This window comes from Pseudorasbora parva, chromosome 1 (genome assembly GCF_024679245.1).
Source record: "Pseudorasbora parva isolate DD20220531a chromosome 1, ASM2467924v1, whole genome shotgun sequence".
Lineage (NCBI taxonomy): Eukaryota > Metazoa > Chordata > Actinopteri > Cypriniformes > Gobionidae > Pseudorasbora > Pseudorasbora parva.
The window spans coordinates 53415498-53435117 of record NC_090172.1 but is presented as its reverse complement, the minus strand read 5'-3'; the positions used below and the strand labels follow the sequence as shown (position 1 = coordinate 53435117).

Here is a 19620-nt window from a genome sequence, read left to right as displayed (position 1 = left end):
ATCTCACAATTCGTGTCTCAGTCTTTTGAAAATATTCTCTTACACAAAAATAGTCCTATTCGAGAACAATCCCTTGAAGCTGCCTTCAATGAGAACAGTCAATTCATGTTTTCATTAAAGTCAATTGGCACTTTATAAGAGTCTACATTCAAAGCTTCACAAAAGACTCGTAACATAAATCAACACACGTGATTATCTTTTAAAAGAGCAAACGAATCCTGGTCACTTTCAGCGCTTGCGCACGCACGCACGCACGCACGCACGCACGCACGCACACACACACACACACACACACACACACACACACACACACACTGGACTATGAGCCTCAGATTGAAATGAAACACTCAAATGTATAAATGCCAAAACTGGGTCATCATGGTTTAAAACAATAGTGAGATATGATTTTGTAACTCGTAAACAGTCATGAATGATTTTCCTTTCAAATGAAAACAAAACTATCCATATCGCACTTAAAACTCCTCAGTTTTAAATGTATAAATGTTGGTAATCTTTAAAACAGAATACGTTACATTTTTCAAGAAACCTTCTTCTGATTACAGCCTTTTTACAGTAAACCGTACTAATCCCAACACAAACACCACTTTATTGATTGATTGCTCCAGTTCTTCTCATTCTACATTCATTTGTGAAATGTAATCAGGTTTAACCAACTGCTGGTTTTATTAAAAGATGCTACACTCGGGAGGACATACTTTACCGTCTGTCTCACGAAGATCTTCGGGATGTTGGGCTGTCAAATGTTTCTGAAGTGGGGCTTGAAGCTCAGAAAGGTATCAGTTCTACAGAAAGTCTCTTGCGATATCCTTCAAGTCCTTCGTGAAGATGAAAGCACCGTGAGCAGTGATGTGAGGTTATCGTGTGAAAGACATCAACCCTGCAGGTCAAACGTCCTCAGACACTGGCTAGAGCAGCAGTACGCTACAAAACTCACTGTGGTTCTGTGTAAGAAAACAGAAAATATTTGCACATAATTTAAACCCCCGTTTTAACAGACAAGGCTTAAGCCTAGTCCAAAAATAAAGAGCCGTTTTAGCTGAAAGTAACCTGCACGGATGCATCTTAAAATATGTCATTGCCATTGTTTTGTCTCAAGATGAACACATTTTCTTTTTTATAAGGCATGTTCATAAAAGCTACTTTACTTTCCTAATTAAATGAATGCTGGATTAATCCTGGCTTAACTTTTCTAATTTTGAGCTTGTCCTTAATAAAAGCTAAATGAAAATGCTCAGTATGCACATAAACTTTCACATTTTTGCATAAAAGAGAATGCAATAATTTGATATATATATATATATATATATATATATATTATTTTAAGCTTTAGGTACGTCAGAATAAAAGGTGATGTAAATGATATAGTTGTTTTTTTTTTATAGGCCAATGACGATATCTTACACACTCACTGGCCACTTAATTAGGTACACCTTGCTAGTACTGGGTTGGACCCCCTTTTTCCTTCAGAAGTGCCAGAATTCTTCATGGTATAGATTTAACAATGTGCTGGAAACATTCCTCAGAGATTTAGGTCCATATTGACATAATAGCATGACGCAGTTGCTGCAAATTTGTCGACTGCACATCCATGATGTGAATCTCCCGTTCCACCATATCCCAAAGGTGCTTTATTGGATTGAGATCTGGTGACTTTGGAGGATTTTTTTGAGTTTAGTGAACTCATTGTCATGTTCAAGAAACCAGTTTGAGATGATTTGAGCTTTGTGACATGGCATGTTATCCTGTTGGAAGTAGCCATCAGAAGATACTGTGCTCATAAAGTGACAGACATGGGCAGCAACAATACTCAGGTAGACTCAGTGTTGTTCGAACAATGCTCAATTGGTACTATGGGGCCCACAGTGTGACAATAAAATATCCTCCACACCATTACACCAGCACCAGCAGCCTGAACCATTGATTCAAAGACAGATGGATCTATGCTTTCATGTTGTTTACGCCAAATTCTGACCCTACCATCTGACCCTACCAGCAGCAGAAATTGAGACTCATCAGACCAGGCAACATTTTTTCCATCTTCTATTGTCTGGTTTTGGTGAGCCCGTGAAAATTGTAGCCTGTTTCCTGTTCTTAGCTGACAGAAGCTGTCTTCTACTGCTGTAGTCTATCTGCTTCAAGGTTTGATGTGTTGTGTGCTCAGAGATGCTTTTCAGCAGACCACGGATTGTAACAAGAGGTTATTTGAGTTACTGTTGCCTTTCTATCAGCTCACACAAGTCTGGCCATTCTCCTCTGACCTTTGGCATCAACAAGGCATTTTCGCCCATGGAACTGCCGCTCACTGGATATTTTCTTTTCCGGACCATTCTCTGTAAACCCTAGAGAAGGTTGTGCGTGATAATCCCAGTAGATCAGCAGTTTCTGAAATACTCAGACAAGCCCATCCAGCACCAACATCCATGCCACGTTCAAAGTCACTTAAATCAGCTTTCTTCCTCATTCTGATGTTCAATTTGAACTTCAGCAGAACATCTTGACGATGTCTACATGCATCGAGTTGCTGCCATGTGACTGACTGATTAGATATTTGCGTAAATTAGAAGCTGAACAGGTGTACCTAATATAGTGGGCGGTGTTGGGGGATGTTTGTGTGTGTAACTTGACAGGAAATACATCTGAAATAAACAGATTTAGATAGCAACTTTTTGATTCTATACTCATTGATATTCTAGTATTTTTCACAAATAAAGAAATTGTTACAAACATGAATAAAAAGGAAATAAAAGATAATTGCAGATAATTTAAAAAAAAAAGTTATTTTATTATCTGCCAGGTGAAAATCGTAAGCCTGATCACTTCCAAAAGTATCAAAAACACAAAAGCAACATTTTGTACATTTTGGTGGTATGGTTCTATGGTATCTCACAGGGAAAGAGATGATGTTTTGAAATAATTTTTATGAGCTTTTATTTCTGAACTCTCAAAATATGCAGACTAATGTGTGCACTGCAAATATAAGGGAGGTTTTTACTCCCACAACATGCTTTCATAAGCATGTCGATGAAGTGACATTGAAACAGCTCACTGGTATATCTTCACAAAATGCACACACTACACACTAACCTGATGACCTGCGATTGAAAACAGAGAGTATAAAAGGTGAAGCTGAAGCAAATGGAAAAGAATTGCCTTAAACAAATAGCTTTCCTCTCTTCCTCTCAGTCGCACATGTGCACGACCACTGCTCGTCTGCAAAAGACAGCCGAACACTCAGGGTAAGAGGTAATTGGCGAGTGGATTAGATCTCTTAATGCACGTGAAGTAGCTGAGAGCAGCATTTGAGCAGGCTGATTGGGTTACGCTACTGGATGTTGATACCTAAACCACAGCGTTGCATTACAGATGAAACATGATGGGTTGCGGAGCAAGCACAGATCATTTCAACCAATCAAAAAAGCAGGAAGATGAGGAGATAGAGGAAGGGACAGGGGTCAGAGAGTGAGAGAGAGAGAATGAGAAGAGAGTTTTCTGAATGCAAGAAATCTGAGATGTATTAAAACGAGTATGTTTTTGGTAAATTAATATGCACATTCTGGGCTTGACCTCCAAGATCAAGGGATTACTCTCAACAAATGCATAAAAACATGATGAAAACCACAGCAAAAACTATAACATTGTGAAATATTATTACAATTTAATAGATCTATTGTTATAATATAATAACAATATTAAGTTATAGAATAATCTTCTATTGTTTTTTTGTTTTTTCATTTAATGTATGTTATAAACCAAACTTTTGTGATATTGCAGATCTTACTTAAATACTTTAGCCGCAAATTTTCTCAGAGCAAAGAGGAGCAGTGTTTCTGATATAGTGAGTGAGGAGTGGAGCAGGGAGAACACCTGGTGGTCTGGAAACACCATTGACAGCTCAATCCGAGGGGCGGGATAAACGGTTGTCTTTCAAACTCCGTCTGCACGGCATGCACGCAATTGGATAGCGCTACAACCAACCAGAGCAATGAAGGTGAAGCAGAGCTTGTTGATAGATTAAACATTCGCCGTATCCGGTCGGCTAAACTCCGAACACATCTTCCCTTCTTAAGAATGACTTCAGTGCCATTCTTTGTTCTTTTCTCAGAGAAAAGCTTAACTACAAGTCTTCCAGAGTCACGGTCAAAGCTGATTCGAAAGACCGCCGTTCACTCGCAAGCGCCACTATGCCGCTGTAATTATGTTAAGCCCTGCCAACCGACTCTATACACAATGGCCCTCATTTATCAATCTTGCGTAGAAACGGGTGTATATGTTGGCGTAAGATTATGCTTACACTCCTCTCACCGCCTGATTTATGAAACTGTGCGCACCTCTGCAATTCAGGTGTACGCAATACTTGCCCTTGATAAATCCCGCGGCTGAAAACGATCGTCATTAGAATAACACGCCCCTATATATTCAAGTCTCCGCCTCCCGCACGCCCTCATTTTATGCCATGGACACACGGAAGACAGCAAAGAAGCGAAACTTCTCCGACGTGGAGATCGGGCGCGCTCAATTATCTCTTTAGTCCACTTAGTCAGGGCACTGATTAGGACATAAGTCAACGGGCTGACTCCCTGATCAGTGCTCTGACTACTGAACTATTGAGATGATTGAGATGCGCCCATCGAGACCATCACCAGGGAAGTGGAAAAAACCCGAAATTGTTTTATTTGGGAGTTTAAAGAGTGGGATTAAAGGCGCTCACAAAAACAAAATATGGACCCAAATTACGAGTAGCTACTGTTAGTGTGGGGGTTGAGAAGCGCACTCCAGCAGTTTAAATAGCTGTTTGAATGATACATTACCATCACAATGCATTATTTTACAGCACGTTTTGAAACAATTAGCATTTAATTTCGTGTCACGGCACATGTATTGGGGTGTACAATAGTGATGATGATGTGATGTGGAGTAAGATTCATTCGCATTAATAAACATGACAATTTGTAAGATTCTTCTTCTTATTATTATGATTATTATTCTTAATGACGCTTGTTATTTAGAAGAAAATGCCATTTTTATTGATTTTATTATTATTTAAAAGAAGGAGGCCATTTTTATTATTTTGTCAGTCTGAATTATTTTAGTCCCAGTCCGTGCTGGGCCAGGCGCGGGCCTGAAACGTCAGATAAAGCGCACAGGCTCGCGACTGGAGGAATACATATGCCTACAGATCAAACACTTTGGTAAAGTCACAAAAATTAAACATTGACGTTCATGTTACACAAAAATAAACACTGAATGTTGTTGTTGTGGTTTTTAACAGTGGGTCATATAGCATATCTTGTCAGTGCGTTTTGTGGTGTTAGGAATTGTTTTTCTGCGCATTTTCACACACACTAACGTGCGTACACCACCTCCTGAGCTGGCGTAGGATTTGAGCGTGCCGTACGCCAACGTCCATATTGATAAATCTCAAAGTCACCGTGGGTTTGGGTGTACGCAAGGTGTACGCTGGAAATTTGGTGTACGCACTTTTGATAAATGAGGGCCAATGTGATTGGCCTGACCAGAGTTTGGCGTTTACAGCTCAGAAGTGTATTGAGAGTTGCTAGACGACACTCGCGGTAGATTCGATTTGCTGCCGCTAGGGTGCGTCTAGATTTCTAGGGTAGAGCTGGAGCGGAGTGATTATTGAATGCTAAGAGCACGGAGGGGAAATTTCTGCCGCTCCACTGTTCACATACTCTGGTACTGTTACACCCCTAGTACTTATCAATTTCTTTACGAATGCACACACACTCTTCAAATTGGCTGTGCTTTTGATTGTTTCTGTTGCATCTCGTCGTCGTGCCTTGTCTAGTACAAATTGCTCGTCACTGGAATCGTATCGGATTGCGTCTGCCTGCTGAAGGCACAGTGTAAAGTGGAATTCCAAAACACACACTTGTGATAGGATGTTTGCATGAGTACCTCTTGTGCACTCCTGCGAGTGCAGTCTCTCTGAGCGGGAACAGTTTGGTGTAGACGATGGTGAACATGGGCTGACTGCAGCAGTGACAGTGACCCAGAGGCCACTGGACTACATCCAGCAGACTCTTGGGCAACAGGAATGGAGTCAAGAACTTCACATCTGCACACAAGACGGGAGAACACAAGAACAAAAAAAACTTTGTTTACACTTTCAGTCCAAATCTGAATATTTGTGAATCCGATTGGAATCTGATCTAAATTATGTACTGTCCATTCTGTGTATCGCAACTGTTCAGATCTGATTTGTTGGTCCCGTGGCACTCTTTCCTTTTTGGCAGTGAAGCTGTGTTGGTATGCCTACTTCAAAAGACAACAGCAGCAGCAACATGGAGGTGTCGGAGGTTTCAGCATGTTTCCTACAACAAGGTCTGATATGTTTGTTTTGTGTGGCATAAGAAAAGCCACGTAAAGAGGACAAACTGAAACGGATGAAAAGTGATTGAAATTTTGAATGTAGATTTTTTGCTGTTCACACTTGCTAAATATGAGCAGATGCCAATTGGATATGCACAAAAATCATATGTGGACTGACAGTCTGAACAAAGCTTGAGAAGTCAGACAAAACATGTTTTAGTGGTCAAAAAATTGGTTGGTAAATGTGAAGAAACCCAATGCAATTGTCATAGTTTTGTTTGTGACTCTTACACTTACCGGTCCAGTCGTGGGCCGCATGTAGGACTCTGCATGCCAGCTCTTCCAGAGGCAACACATTGTCAGTCTCTGAGCCCACTGCCTTCACTTCAGAGGGCAGGGGAACAGTACCATCTCCCAGCATCAAGCAGACCTGCTTCACATCTGAGATCTGTGCAGCTAGACCACATCTGTGCGGGCATACAGATAAATGACCTTGTATAAACATTGACATATTAGACCAGGTGAGCATCTGAAACAGCCAGGGATCAATCAACCCAAATATCATGAGGAGCAATATATAGCCATATCAGCAACAGTGATACATTCCATAATTTACTTAAAATATCAGGAAACTCTTGCATTTTGCCACCCAGACATTATTTTATTATTGTGCCAGAGTCGGTGCTCGGCTGGAACATCTGAGAATCTCTCTCGGGAAAATGTGCAGTGAGAGAAGAAGAGTGTGTTAAAAGTGTTAAAAGACAGATTCAAGTTTATAGTTTATAGAAGAACTTTTTGTGAGATTTATTACACCAAAGTGAATCTTGAGTTTTGATGTTTGTGTGAGGCAAGTAAACTCTTACATGTGTGAAAAAAATCAATGTTGTTTACTTTTAGATGGATGGAAAATCTGACCAAAGACTCTACACACACTTTCCACTAGTTTCTGCTGCACCGTTTGTCCAGTAGTGCCACAATCTCAATGAGCTCCACTTTGTTGAATGTCGATCTATAATTATGTCAAACCATCTAGTTCACATTTAACCAGCCGTAAATGTCAGATAAATACATTTAAAACTTTATTTTTGGGAGAGCTTATGTCTTTTAGCTATTAAATCTATTTGTATTTTCCCATTTTTAAATTATCTTAACTGTAGCACTTTGAGATTTGTTCCAAATGTAAAGTGCAATACAAATAAAATTTATTATTATAATTATTATTAAAAACGAAAACAAAAAAAACATTTGCTGAATCTAATTGTTTCTTTATGTCTTTATAGTTGGTAGTCTGGTAAAATTTGGAAATTTGAAAAACTTTAACTCTCATATAGTTTTGAGTGTAAAACATCACCAGATATACAATATAAATGCACAACTAAACCTGACATTTATTATAATGGATTTTTGCAAAAGGTTAACTTAATTTAATGTTTCTATATACAAATTGTTTATATATTTTCTATATGCTTATATTCAGCTATGGACAAAATTAAGAAACCACTAACAATAATTTCTCAATGTTTTCCGAAGCTGTATAAATATGACAGAATATATATATATATATATATATATATATATATATATATATATATATATATATATATATATATATATATATATATATATATATATATGATGGATGCAATAATCATGATTAATCGATTTGACAGCACTAATATATTGAAGTTATTATGATCACAACGTGCATGATCTTTAATAAGCTTGTTTCTGACTAAATGAATACATGATGTTGTCTAACTGCATGACTTTTATTATATATAAGAACTGTACATCCTGTCATATGTACATTATTTGGTCAAAGTCACCTCTAAATTGTAGATAATCCTCTAGATTATTCTAAATTGTACTGTAGAAACATTTATTTCCCGTAAAGCTGCTTTGAAACTATATGAATTGTGAAAAGCGCAATACAAATAAATGTGAACTGAACTGAATGTTCCGTAATTTTTAAATGATCAATTAAAACAGATGATTATTTGATAATTCCTTCATATTGTTTCCTCATTCATTTGTAGATTCAATGTAAAAATATATCTATGATTATAGATTTCAAATGTAAGGTGTGATTAATCATGAATAAATACAGAAATTGTCAATCGACAGCCCTACTTTATAGACATTTTTGAAACATAAAGTTGGGATTTTGATAGCATATTACAATGACAGAAAATAACTCACCCACTGCATCCGATGACTTTGTTATAAAGATAGGATGGGAGAGCCTTCAGATGAGTGTTGTTGTCCACAAAGACAAACTGCAGCTCCATGGATCGCCCCAGATCTGACAAAAATATAAAGCATCAGTATATCGGTATATAACAACTTAAAAAAATTCAACTGGTTCTCGTGAAATATAAAGTCCTCTGAAGTCATAAAATAGCAGTGTATGAATAACAGAAAACTTTCTACTTAACTGTTGCTCTCAAATATGCTAAAATATTATTTTAAAATAGATAGCTCCAGGCCTTTATAATGATTGGTTGAGCCATGTTCAAAGCCATTATAAATTACTCTACAAACACCGCAAAAAGGTTTTCAATTAATATATTTTCACTTTTTCGATTCATTTCTAAATAAATGTACAAACTGACCCCAAAGTGAAAGAAAGAGCAGACCCCAAAGAGCAGAAAACTTGAAAGGATAAAATCTTTGGCCATAAATGCATAAACGTAAATGTGTTGTAAATGTTGCTGTCCTGAAGTGGCGACATTATCATATCTGCTTACCCAGGGGCAGTGATGTCAGGCAGTTGGCGGCCATGGAGAGCTCGTTGAGGTCAGGCAGCAGACAGATCTGGCGAGGAAGGTAGTGCAGCAGGTTGCGGTCTGCTGTCAAACACTGCAGAGACACACACTGATGCAGACGCTCTGGTAGAGTCCTCAAGAGGTTCATGGACACGTCCAGAGTCTCCAGCTCTCTGAGATCTCCCAGCTCTGATAATACAGATGAATATACATTTCTGTAAAAATTGGCATGGCACTGAAGTTGCGATCGCACGGGACTTGTTTTTGTCCATGGGTAATTGATTGGATTGTTGGATGGTTGTGGTTTACTATTGGTCGATCTCATGTGAGTGTCCCGCCATCGCGCCAGTAAACACGTCATCAGAGATGCAGTTGCAAGAGGAATGGGAAGATTACAAAGAAACATGAATAAAAAAAAAAAGTATGATGTGCATCATGCACGGATAAATCATATAATAAATCAATATTCCATAAAAAAAATCAGGGACCAACTTTATAGTAGGTGGCCTTAACTACTATGTACTAACATTTAAATTAATAATTTGATACAATGCACTTATTGTGCACATACAGGTTTTTAAATTGTACTTACATTTTAAAAGTGACCTGCATGTATTTACATCTGTAATTAATTTCTGTAGTTATTACATTTATAATTACACAGTTGAACGCAGATTAAAAACAAACCCGGAAGAGAAGACAATGCCGAATAAAGTTTTTCGGACCAAAATGTATTTTAGATGCTTCAAGAGATACTAACTAACCGACTGAAGTCACATATGGACTAATTTGATGATGTTTTTATTAACTTTCTGGAAAAGGACAGTATACCTTACATATATTTTTTTTAATGGAGGGACAGAAAACTCTCGGACTAAATATAAATATCTTAAACTGTGTTCTGAAGATGAACGGAGGTCTTGTGGGTGTGAAACGACATTAGGGTAAGTCATTAATGACATCAATTTCATTTTTGGGTGAACTAACCCTTTAATCAAAGCCCTGTTTTTGAAATTATAACAATATAAAAATATATTAAAAACTTTGATATTAGGTGCGATTCATCGTGATTAATTACAGATATCTATGCATTTTTTAATCAACTGACAGCAATAATTATAATGCTTTTATGCCTTCTGCTTAAAAATAAATAAAAATGTGTTAAATAATATCAATATGTGATATTGAAAAGGAATCACAATTGTGTTAGTGCATATTGCACTTCTTTCCAACATGTGTGCAATGCATGCCACTATATAAAATATGCTAGAAACTGTTGTAACAATGCACTGTAAAACACTTCATTTAGAGCAATTCACATATGATAAATTAAAGCCATGAGCAGTCTCGGCTTCAGATGAAACATTACCTAATTAAAATGGAGAAGAGCAATAAAAAGACTGATATAAAACAACTGCGTGTTTTGAAGCAAAGCGTTTAAAGAGAGCGTCAAAGAGCTTAGTCATTTCCCCACAATCTCTTCATGAAGTTTTACTCCTCAGAACCATTTAAGTGTCATGTTGAATAAACATCTCTTCATTAAATGAAGTTTAATAACTGCAATATGTATGTTTCTGGTGATTCAGTTTCTTCATACTCAGCTGGTGAGCGAAGAAATTATTTGATTCAGTCAAAGCTGCGAAATTACACAAGAAAAATATTGTTAATTAGGAAGTTGCAGCACAGCTGACATCTCTCTTTTACATTCTTTAGAATTATTCTAGATCTTTCTATGCATAGAAGAATTGGTCATCACGATAATCAGAAGCAGCAGCTCAATCATTCTCTGTTTTTTTAGACAAATGCTGATAAATGAGCATCACTCGCCTTGTGGGAGAAATTTCAGTTGATTGTTGGCCAATCGCAGATGTCGTAATGAGCGCAGTTGACCAATCTCTGGGCAGATGATTTGAAGAGCATTGTCACTCAGGTCCAGTGACTGCAGCTTCACAAGGTCACCAATTGCTGGAACAACAACATAATGTATCATGCAATGCATAATGCATCTGCTATCAATATATTGATATATATAAATATAAAATTAAACTACCTTGAGGAATTATTGCAATATTGTTTGAGTGCAAGTATCTTGAGAGAGAGAGAGAGAGAGAGAGAGAGAGAGAGAGAGAGAGAGAGAGAGAGAGAGAGAGAGAGAGAGAGAGAGAGAGAGAGAGAGAGAGAGAGAGAGAGAGAGAGAGAAGGTTGTAGGATTACATTTCATAATCTTATTTGGTTGCACTTTGTTTTACAGTACGTGCACTTACAGTGTAGTTTGCCTAAGAATGTACTAAACTTACTAGGGTTTGTACTTAGTTTTTACCCAGTTATTGTAAAAACTATAATAAGCAGCCTACAAATTGTGTACATGGGGAACAGGACTGTAAAATAAAATGCTTATTTTTTTTCTTATTTTTTATTAGATGTAGTAAAAATGTAACTCAAATATTAGAATTTGACCAGTCTCCGACTTTGTCCATCCAGTCATCTAGTTATTATTTATGTGTGTAAGAAAGCATCACAATGACTCAGGGACCTCTACTGGACAACAGTAATATTACAATCGTACAACACTAACTTTCCATTGTTATAATTACAAAATAAACAAAAAATCTGAAGATTATAGCAAAGATAAATACTCACAATTCAATCAGGTTGGGAAGCTTCTGAGCCAGATTCTCTGGCTGACAGGAGGAAAACAGTATTAGATAATATAGGCAAAATATATTTACAATATTTCAATACAGGGCTGAATCAAAAGTGAAGACTAACAGCACCGAGACTGAGAACATACAAGTGTTGTGAGAGAGTTTCTCTTCATGAAGAGACGCTCCAGGAACTGCATCCCTTCATCTTTGAGGAGCTCGACAGGGAAGTTGTTGAGGTTTCTGTAGTTCAGGAAAAGATTCTTGTGTCGCTCTTGTTTGGCCATAAAAATTGCAGCATGTAGTTCAGAGGCCATGGCTGTGAGAACCGTCTTTGCTTGAGAGAGTTGGACGTCTCTTTCAATTTATACTTCTACATTCTGAAACAAAAAAAAACAAAAAAAAAACAACAACCTTTTTTTAATAAGCAAGTAAATAAATCAACAAAAACATGGCTGGGTCATTTTCAGCCCAAAATCAAATGACAGATATAATGACTTATTATATAAAATTATAAGAAATGGTGATCACTATAAGAAAATACTGGATCACTCACTATTCTTTATACTGATTTTAATGGACCAAATTATTTGCAAAAGAGAGAAAAAAAATGCTTGTAGAAAAAACCTCACAGGCAGTATCGTAAGAAGTTACTCATGAAGTGATCTTTATACTGGTAGTATAAAATCATTATGTAATGTTAAATACCAAATATCACTAACAGTATGAACCAAGACGAGCTCTGATAATGATGTTGTGCTGTCAGTCATACACACGAGCGTAAGACTGCGTGAAAAATAAAACGGACAGAGCATTGATTATAATTAATGAATTGCAACTTACATCACATCCCTGTTGTTTATGACATGAAATGGTCCCTTTTTAAAACCCCTGTAGTTGTTGTTTGTGTACAGCGCTTGCCTTCCGTCTGAGAGCAAACGCGTCACTGGATACTGGCAGAGAGCATCATGGGTGTTGTAGTTTTTGTTTAAAATGTAGGTCTGACGTTAGTTCTCTTCTATTTGCCCCAAGAAATGTTAATTATAAATTATCTCTAAACGATGTTATATGTTCTTTCACACACACAGAGATACAAAATGATTAAATAGCCTATGTGATGATAAACGTCTTTTGCATGGCGCTATTAGCCAACCCCATAAACAAACAATTTCCTAAATCCATCCAAGTCCTTGAAAAAGTCTTAAAGTTAATTAGTCACAAAAATGTATTTTGATAAACTTTATGGACAGATTTTAATAATGTAATGCCCCCACTGTGCTAACACAAATTCAGTGAATCTTGAATGCGTCCATAGGAAAAAAGGAAGAAATTTTCGCTATTTATTTATTTATTCTTTACAACTGAAATTGTTTACGGCTATGTGATATATATCCTTTGAAGCATTCTTTATTACTGTATGCTGAAACCATATGACTCATTTGGTTCATTAATAATAATGTTAATATAGTTTTACTTTTCTTAAGAGAAATGTCAAAACGGCTAGGCCTATTTAAATGCAATTTGTTTTAATTATTCACCTAAATTCATATCAGCAAAACCAGAAATTATTAAGCTACTTAATAATAATACCATACAATACTACTACTAGGCCTACTACTACTACTAGCCTACTAATAATAATATATTGTAAAGTATGGTTTAAATATCTTATGACAACTGTGACGCTTTTTTGAATGAACTATTACAACAAAAAATAGCTCATCATTGACAACACATTATGAATAGGCTCAATACAATTGAGCAATCTAATATCAATCTAATCTAAAGGCAGCAATCTAATGACAATCTAATATCAATACAATAATTTATAATAAGGCTTGATTTTATTATTCATCCTGACATGCAATTGATAGCAAATGCAAGTGAAAACATTATTTCAAATATTTATTAATATGCTGTATGTCGTACGCATTATGACAAAATTGAGTTTACAGTTCTTGTAGGCATAATCATTCATTCAATCCTTAAAATGCAAAAACACATCACAAATCGATTCATCTGGATTTATTATATATTTTTGAGCAATGCGCCACCATAAATACAATATGTTAATCTTCTCCACTTATATTCCTCTATCCATATTTTCTATTTTCTTCAAATGTATACAAATGAAACCAACACAAATAAAGTTAATAAGTGCCTTTTTTAATCAGAACAGCCAGGTTTGAACAGACTTGGACCACAAAACTTTTTCCATTCTCCCCTCCCCCATTCTGGATCTGTAACCCCTTTATATAACCAACACGTACATATCGAACACATCTCAACATTTCACTGAACAACCAAACATTTTGCCCCACCAGCATCAAGCAGTGAAATTAAATAACATGCAGCACAACGCAACCCTTCTTCACGTTCTAGATGGCGCCATCAGATCACGAACACCTCCAATGCTCTCCTCTCAACCCTCACGGATCAAACACCGCACATCTGGACTTCAGTGAGATGATGGAGAGCAGCAGTTTTCAGCAGCAGGGTAGAGCGAGCGCAAAGAGCAGGTCACTTCCTGTCCTTTTGACGCCCACTCAGAACCTTCAGCCCTGAGAATATCTAGCCCATAGTCAACAGATCTGTACTGAGAAACGAACCATTGGTTGGGTGTTACAAGTCCGAGATGGACAGAGAAGAGCATTAGGATGGTGATCTTGGACAATCTTTGATCAACAAATCTGAATTATGAAAAATGCTGAAACAAAAAATATGTCGGGAGGAGGGCGTGATGTGGTTATTGCTATATGATTGATGGATTTTGAAGGTTTTTTTTAATTAAATCTGGCGAATTTCGCCAATTTAAACATTTCCCTTATATAAAAATGCTTAGTGAAAATTTACAAGAATATCTTGAATCTGGATTTACAAAATTCGGATTTAATCAGCCGAATATCTGCATGAGTAATATTTCGCTATGAAATACGACATGGGGAAAAAGCGATTGGCTCATGAACCAGTAATGTCAGCTAACACTTCTCCAACCATTTACCTTTATATTGCATCTGCTCAATTTGTTTTTAAATTACGCTAAAATGTTCTCGTGTTGATCTTCCGTCTGGGCTTTTAAACCATTTGTTTTCCAAAGCCAGCACAAAACTCGTGTACATTTGATGCACCTGACAAACAGCAAAAACGTACAGAACATTTGGTTTCTGACACAAGTACGGTATTCCAATGACTGTATAATGAAAAACATAAAATGCCAACAGTGGGATTCAGAGACATGACAGGGAGGGGAGATCAGAACCTTTATATCCTCAAAAATAAATCCATTCGAATTATTCCATCTATTGACTTTTGCCCTTAAGCTAAAAGATGGATAAATGAAACATCAACAACATTCCAGCACATTTGGAGTCAACCGTCAGACCTGTTCTTGTTTTAATAAATAATAAACAAATTTAAGCGAGATCCGATAGGAAAGAAAGCAGCTAGTCATACAAAATGTCCATAACTCGGTAATTTCTCCACTCCGAGATTGTGGTTTGTAGCGTTTATGAGGTTTTACCCAGATACAGAGAGCAGTAATATTGTCCTTTTCATGAAAAAGGTCAGATGTACTTTATATACATGTACATAAAAAAAGAGTGAGGTAGATAAATGTCTGAAGGAAAAAAAAAAAGTCCCAATGTCATGAAAAAAACCATATAAAAATATCTAAAACGTTACACTTAATCAAGGGGGGTTTACAGTGATTATAAACGCATCACAAAAACAAGAGAGAGAGGGGGAAAAGAAACTAAATAAATAAAAAGGTCAGGATGTGAGGGAAATCAAAAAAACGTGAGTTTTTCCTTTGAAAATTCCTTCCAAATCAAAAAGTCCCAAAAACTGGCGCTCGTAGTCAAACCTGTATCTTAAATGTATATAAGTGATCTATGTTACAAACACAGCTTCTGCATAGAGATATGCTGAATCATATCTGTATATGTATCGTTGTTTATCAGGCTCTGCTTGGAAGAAAGGAAATGCAGAGTTTATAACTTTTACAAAGGGCGGCAGGATCAGTCACAAATAAGGCTGAGCAATTAATCGAAAGTATCTTCAAGCGATGAAATGAATTCAAACGTTGCCAATTTTTTTTGTCATATCTTGTCAGTAACAGAGGAATGAATATTGAGATGACAAAACATTGGAGTCGGAGACCGAAACTTGGAGGAGTTTGACCTGAGAGTATTTGTTGCGCATTAATGTGACAGAGACACAGTGTTCAGCTGTTATAGAGTCATGTCGAACGAGGTGCCGCCATTAATGGCATGAAGACAAGAACTGTGTTCGAGTCGGAAGTGTGAACAATTCCCGGGTTTGCTTTTAAAAGAGACAGAGTCCATTAAAAAAGAAGGCATTAAACAACTTTACACTGGAAAACTCAACTGTTAGATTGAACCTAGTTTTTTTTTTCTTTCTCATTTTGCTGAACTATAAGCATCATAAAATGGACTGTAGTGGAAAGGCAAAGGATTACACCTGAAGAATCTCTTTACAATTTTACAACCACAAAAGAAAAACAAGAATAAAATAGCAGCTTTTTTCAGCACAGACATATAAATGATCAATCTGAACTGTAAAAAAGGTACAAAAGTGACCGACAAACGATGCACACGCTCTGTGGTCCGAAGTACGTCTGAACGACCAAGCGAGAGAATTGTTGTGAAAATTTCAAATGCCGCAATTTTAAATCTTTTGAGCTTTTTTTAAATTATCCAATTCCCTTTTAAAACGTTTCTTCGCAATGTAATATCTGCATTTGTACTGCAACTTTTGCATTATTTCATCCGAAATGCAACTAACCCAAAGCAAGAACACAGAAAAGTGAGAATCAGGGAAATGCCGCTCTATTGATTGTGTTTTAAAGTAAAAGATGCTTTGGATGACCGGTGTAAAAAACACACGTGGACATTTTTAGCATATTTTGGGGAACATTAACGCGCAGGGAATTAGACAACAGTATACAATTTGGCAACATCATAAAGAGATTTGGCAGATTCGTGAATTTCATCACTATGTTGCACAGCCGGATGATTCGGAGAGAGTGGAAGCCAAAGATCTCCGTATCTAGGTTGGAGTTGGGTCTTACTTCAGAGATGGGCGGAAGAGAAACTCTCACACCTTTCTGTAATCTAGACGCACGTCTTTGGAAACAAAGACAAGAGAAAGTGCTTAGATGTTTAATTCGCTTCGAGATATGCAGAGCGTTTCGTAATAATGCCACAGTACCACTACTGGCTCTGATAGACCTTCAAACCAGTTTTGGAAGTTTAGAAAAGTAACAAAACGTAACAAAAACAGTCGGCCTATCGAGTGCGAGTGTGAAGGTCATGGTTTTTCAGTCAGTGATCCAGTCTGCGGAAATAACAAATGAGTTCATGTCAATCAATTCAACGATTCAATCGAAATACACAAAAAACAAAGGAATTCAAACTTTGTCCGTTGAGGTATGATTGAAAAAATTGATTGCCTGGACTCTCAGTTTATACAATTTTTTTTCTTTCCTTGTCTCTTTATTTTAACATTTCTTCTCAGGAGACCACACAGTGGCTTGACAGACAGAGACATGTCCATGTGTCCGGAAACATCAGGCTGTGTCAGGCCGTTGATCAGCAAGCCGACGACTGGGGCAGAGGCAAGGCACGCTCGTTCTTACGGCCCCCGTTCATGTGAGCATAAGGCTGGGACTCGTCAAACGGGCTCCGGAGAACCATGGAAGGCCCGTTTGCCGCCGACGCAGGGAGCGGGTGCATGTCCGTGGAGCTGGGGGAGGAAGGCGGAGAGGATGGGCCGGCCGGAGCGGCGGAACCCTGGGGCGCAGGGGCGCACTGTTGGGGGGAGGCCAAAGAGGGCGCGAGGGGCTGCAGGCTGGAGGACGGCTCCAGAGGAACGTTCTCCATGGTTCCCACGTTCTCCATGTCCAGCTCTTCCGTGTCGGGAGGTTTGTTGTCCTCGCTGTAGAAGAAGCTCATCTCCTTGAAGCCCTCCTCTAGGTCGTCCTTGATGCTGCTGATTATCTCCAGGAAGGACGGCCGCATTTTAGGGTTGTACTGCCAGCACATGCGCATCAGCTCAAACCTGGAAGATCAAACACAGAGAAGATGAGCAACATGATCTTCAAGAAAACATCTGAAATAGTTGTGTTCAGCCCAAATAACCTACTGATATTTGGCCATTTTGTGATTATCAGCTTCATGTGACAGCAGTGTGTATTGTACGTGTCTAATAAATAGAAGAGTTGAAGTCAGGAAAAAAAGAAAATACATAATTAATAATAATAATAATAATAATATATGCATTTTTAGGAATTTATAATTCTCTCTCTCTCTCTCTCTCTCTCTCTCTCTCTCTCTCTATATATATATATATATATATATATAAAAAGTCTGTCTATATGTTTTATTTATATAGATGCCCCCTTTAAAAATAAACTTGTGTAAATATTACAGTAAATGTACTGTATAATTATTATTAATAGGAGTTTGCAATATTTTATTATACATTTTTACGTGATAAAAAAAAAGTGTCATATCGCGATAATATAAATACGAAGAGCAGCATTTCAACCTCCGATGACGATTTAGCACCTAAAAAGGGAGCTACTTGGTTACAAGAGGTCAGCCCTCTTAACAAATGACATAATATTGAAAACTTAAAGCTGCTATTGATGTTTGCAGCGCAATATTTGACCGGAAGGGTAACATTGAAGGTTATTTTCATCAGTTACGGCTCGTTAGATCCAGCATTCTGCCTCCTTTGAATTAGACACAGAGATAAAGTAGCATATAAAGTAATATGTTTATTTGAATGAATGGATTATAGCATTTATTTGAATTAATTATATATATAGAGAGAGACAGACAGACAGAGAGAGATTGATTAACAATGAAGATGTGCATTTATTACTTAAAATAGCGATATAACCCCATCATTGCTGAGAAATATAATGTAGTGATCCAGTGGTGAAGCTATTTTATTGCTAAAAGTCGCAGGGTGGTGTTAATAATACGTTTCTGTGCTCCTGAACGATGATTCATCTGACTTGGAACTACCTGTGCATTAAACGATTTTATTGCACACCTTCCAGCCAATAGGAATCGAACATTCAGACAGACCATGGCATAAATTACTTTTGTTACTGTTAAACTAAAATGTTATGTTATATTTTAATTAAGATTACCAGTTAAAACACTAATAACTTGTACCAAGGCTACTTTGCTTTCATTTGACTCTGTGCTGTGTGTAACTATAAAGCTGCTTCTGCCACCTTATGACAATAGATTTATTAATTAAATATTCTGTCATCAATGACAGTAGCTCATTGGAAAAGGATGGACAATGCCCTTCATTTTGTTTGCAATAATAAATGCTGCTGCCTACCAGATGCAATAACCAATAAAACTTTGTTCCATATATTTTTTTTATATCGTCATAAATATCATTATTGCAAATATTCTTGAAATATTGTGATATAATTTTGAGGCTTAATTGCCACCCCTAATTATTTATGTAACAAAAAATATAATTATATACGTGTGTTATATGCATGTGTGTACATACACAAATACACAATTGCAATAAAAAACATTAATTAACCTTTAATTAAACTATTAATAAATAACTATTAATTATTCACTTGTATTCATTTTTAAAATGATAATCAAATACACCACACACAGAAAATGTTGGCCGTTTGTCATTTGGACAGACCGCACTGAGGGTGATCTCATGTAATTTTAGATTATGACTTTTTACGACCCTAGCTGTCTGTCAAAATGATGGACAATGTGAAATTGCATGGATACAATGCAACTATATATGCTATATACATATGTATATACAAATAGCATCACTGAATATTG

General features: G+C 36.9%; 2 protein-coding genes across 5 annotated transcripts in view; both read right to left on the bottom strand.

The window, feature by feature from the left end:
- Positions 1-262: 262 nt before the first annotated feature.
- lrrc28 (leucine rich repeat containing 28) lies at positions 263-12715 on the bottom strand. Of its 2 annotated transcripts, XM_067445197.1 has the most exons (10): positions 12602-12715; positions 11908-12138; positions 11757-11797; positions 11167-11204; positions 10944-11081; positions 9099-9305; positions 8551-8653; positions 6649-6818; positions 5938-6097; positions 263-962 (listed from the first exon to the last, which is right to left on the bottom strand). In XM_067445197.1, exons 2-10 carry the CDS (start codon positions 12073-12075, stop codon positions 893-895), a joined length of 1095 nt encoding a protein of 364 aa, XP_067301298.1. In that variant the 5' UTR covers positions 12076-12138; positions 12602-12715; the 3' UTR covers positions 263-892. The 2 variants fall into 2 exon arrangements, with proteins under 2 accessions (XP_067301298.1, XP_067301299.1); XM_067445198.1 differs by lacking the exons at positions 263-962; positions 5938-6097 and adding an exon at positions 6104-6353.
- A 1188-nt stretch (positions 12716-13903) lies between these two features.
- The window catches only part of igf1rb (insulin-like growth factor 1b receptor), a 108962-nt gene continuing 103245 nt past the window's right edge, over positions 13904-19620 (bottom strand). For all 3 annotated transcript variants that reach the window (XM_067445191.1, XM_067445190.1, XM_067445192.1), the window contains one exon: positions 13904-17836. In XM_067445191.1, coding sequence (XP_067301292.1) covers positions 17368-17836 — 469 coding nt within the window. In that variant the 3' untranslated portion in view covers positions 13904-17367. The remainder of the gene's footprint in view (positions 17837-19620) is intronic.

What these genes read in the sequence shown, in the direction of transcription:
- lrrc28 (XM_067445197.1), bottom strand. Translation starts at nt 12,075, where the DNA reads ATGGCCTCTGAACTACATGCTGCAATTTTTATGGCCAAACAAGAGCGA. An exon ending in GAAACTCTCTCACAACACTT is followed by an intron (nt 11,798 to 11,907) that starts GTATGTTCTCAG and finishes TCCTCCTGTCAG; the next exon opens with CCAGAGAATCTGGCTCAGAA. An exon ending in TGCGGCCCACGACTGGACCG is followed by an intron (nt 6,098 to 6,648) that starts GTAAGTGTAAGA and finishes TCTTGTGTGCAG; the next exon opens with ATGTGAAGTTCTTGACTCCA.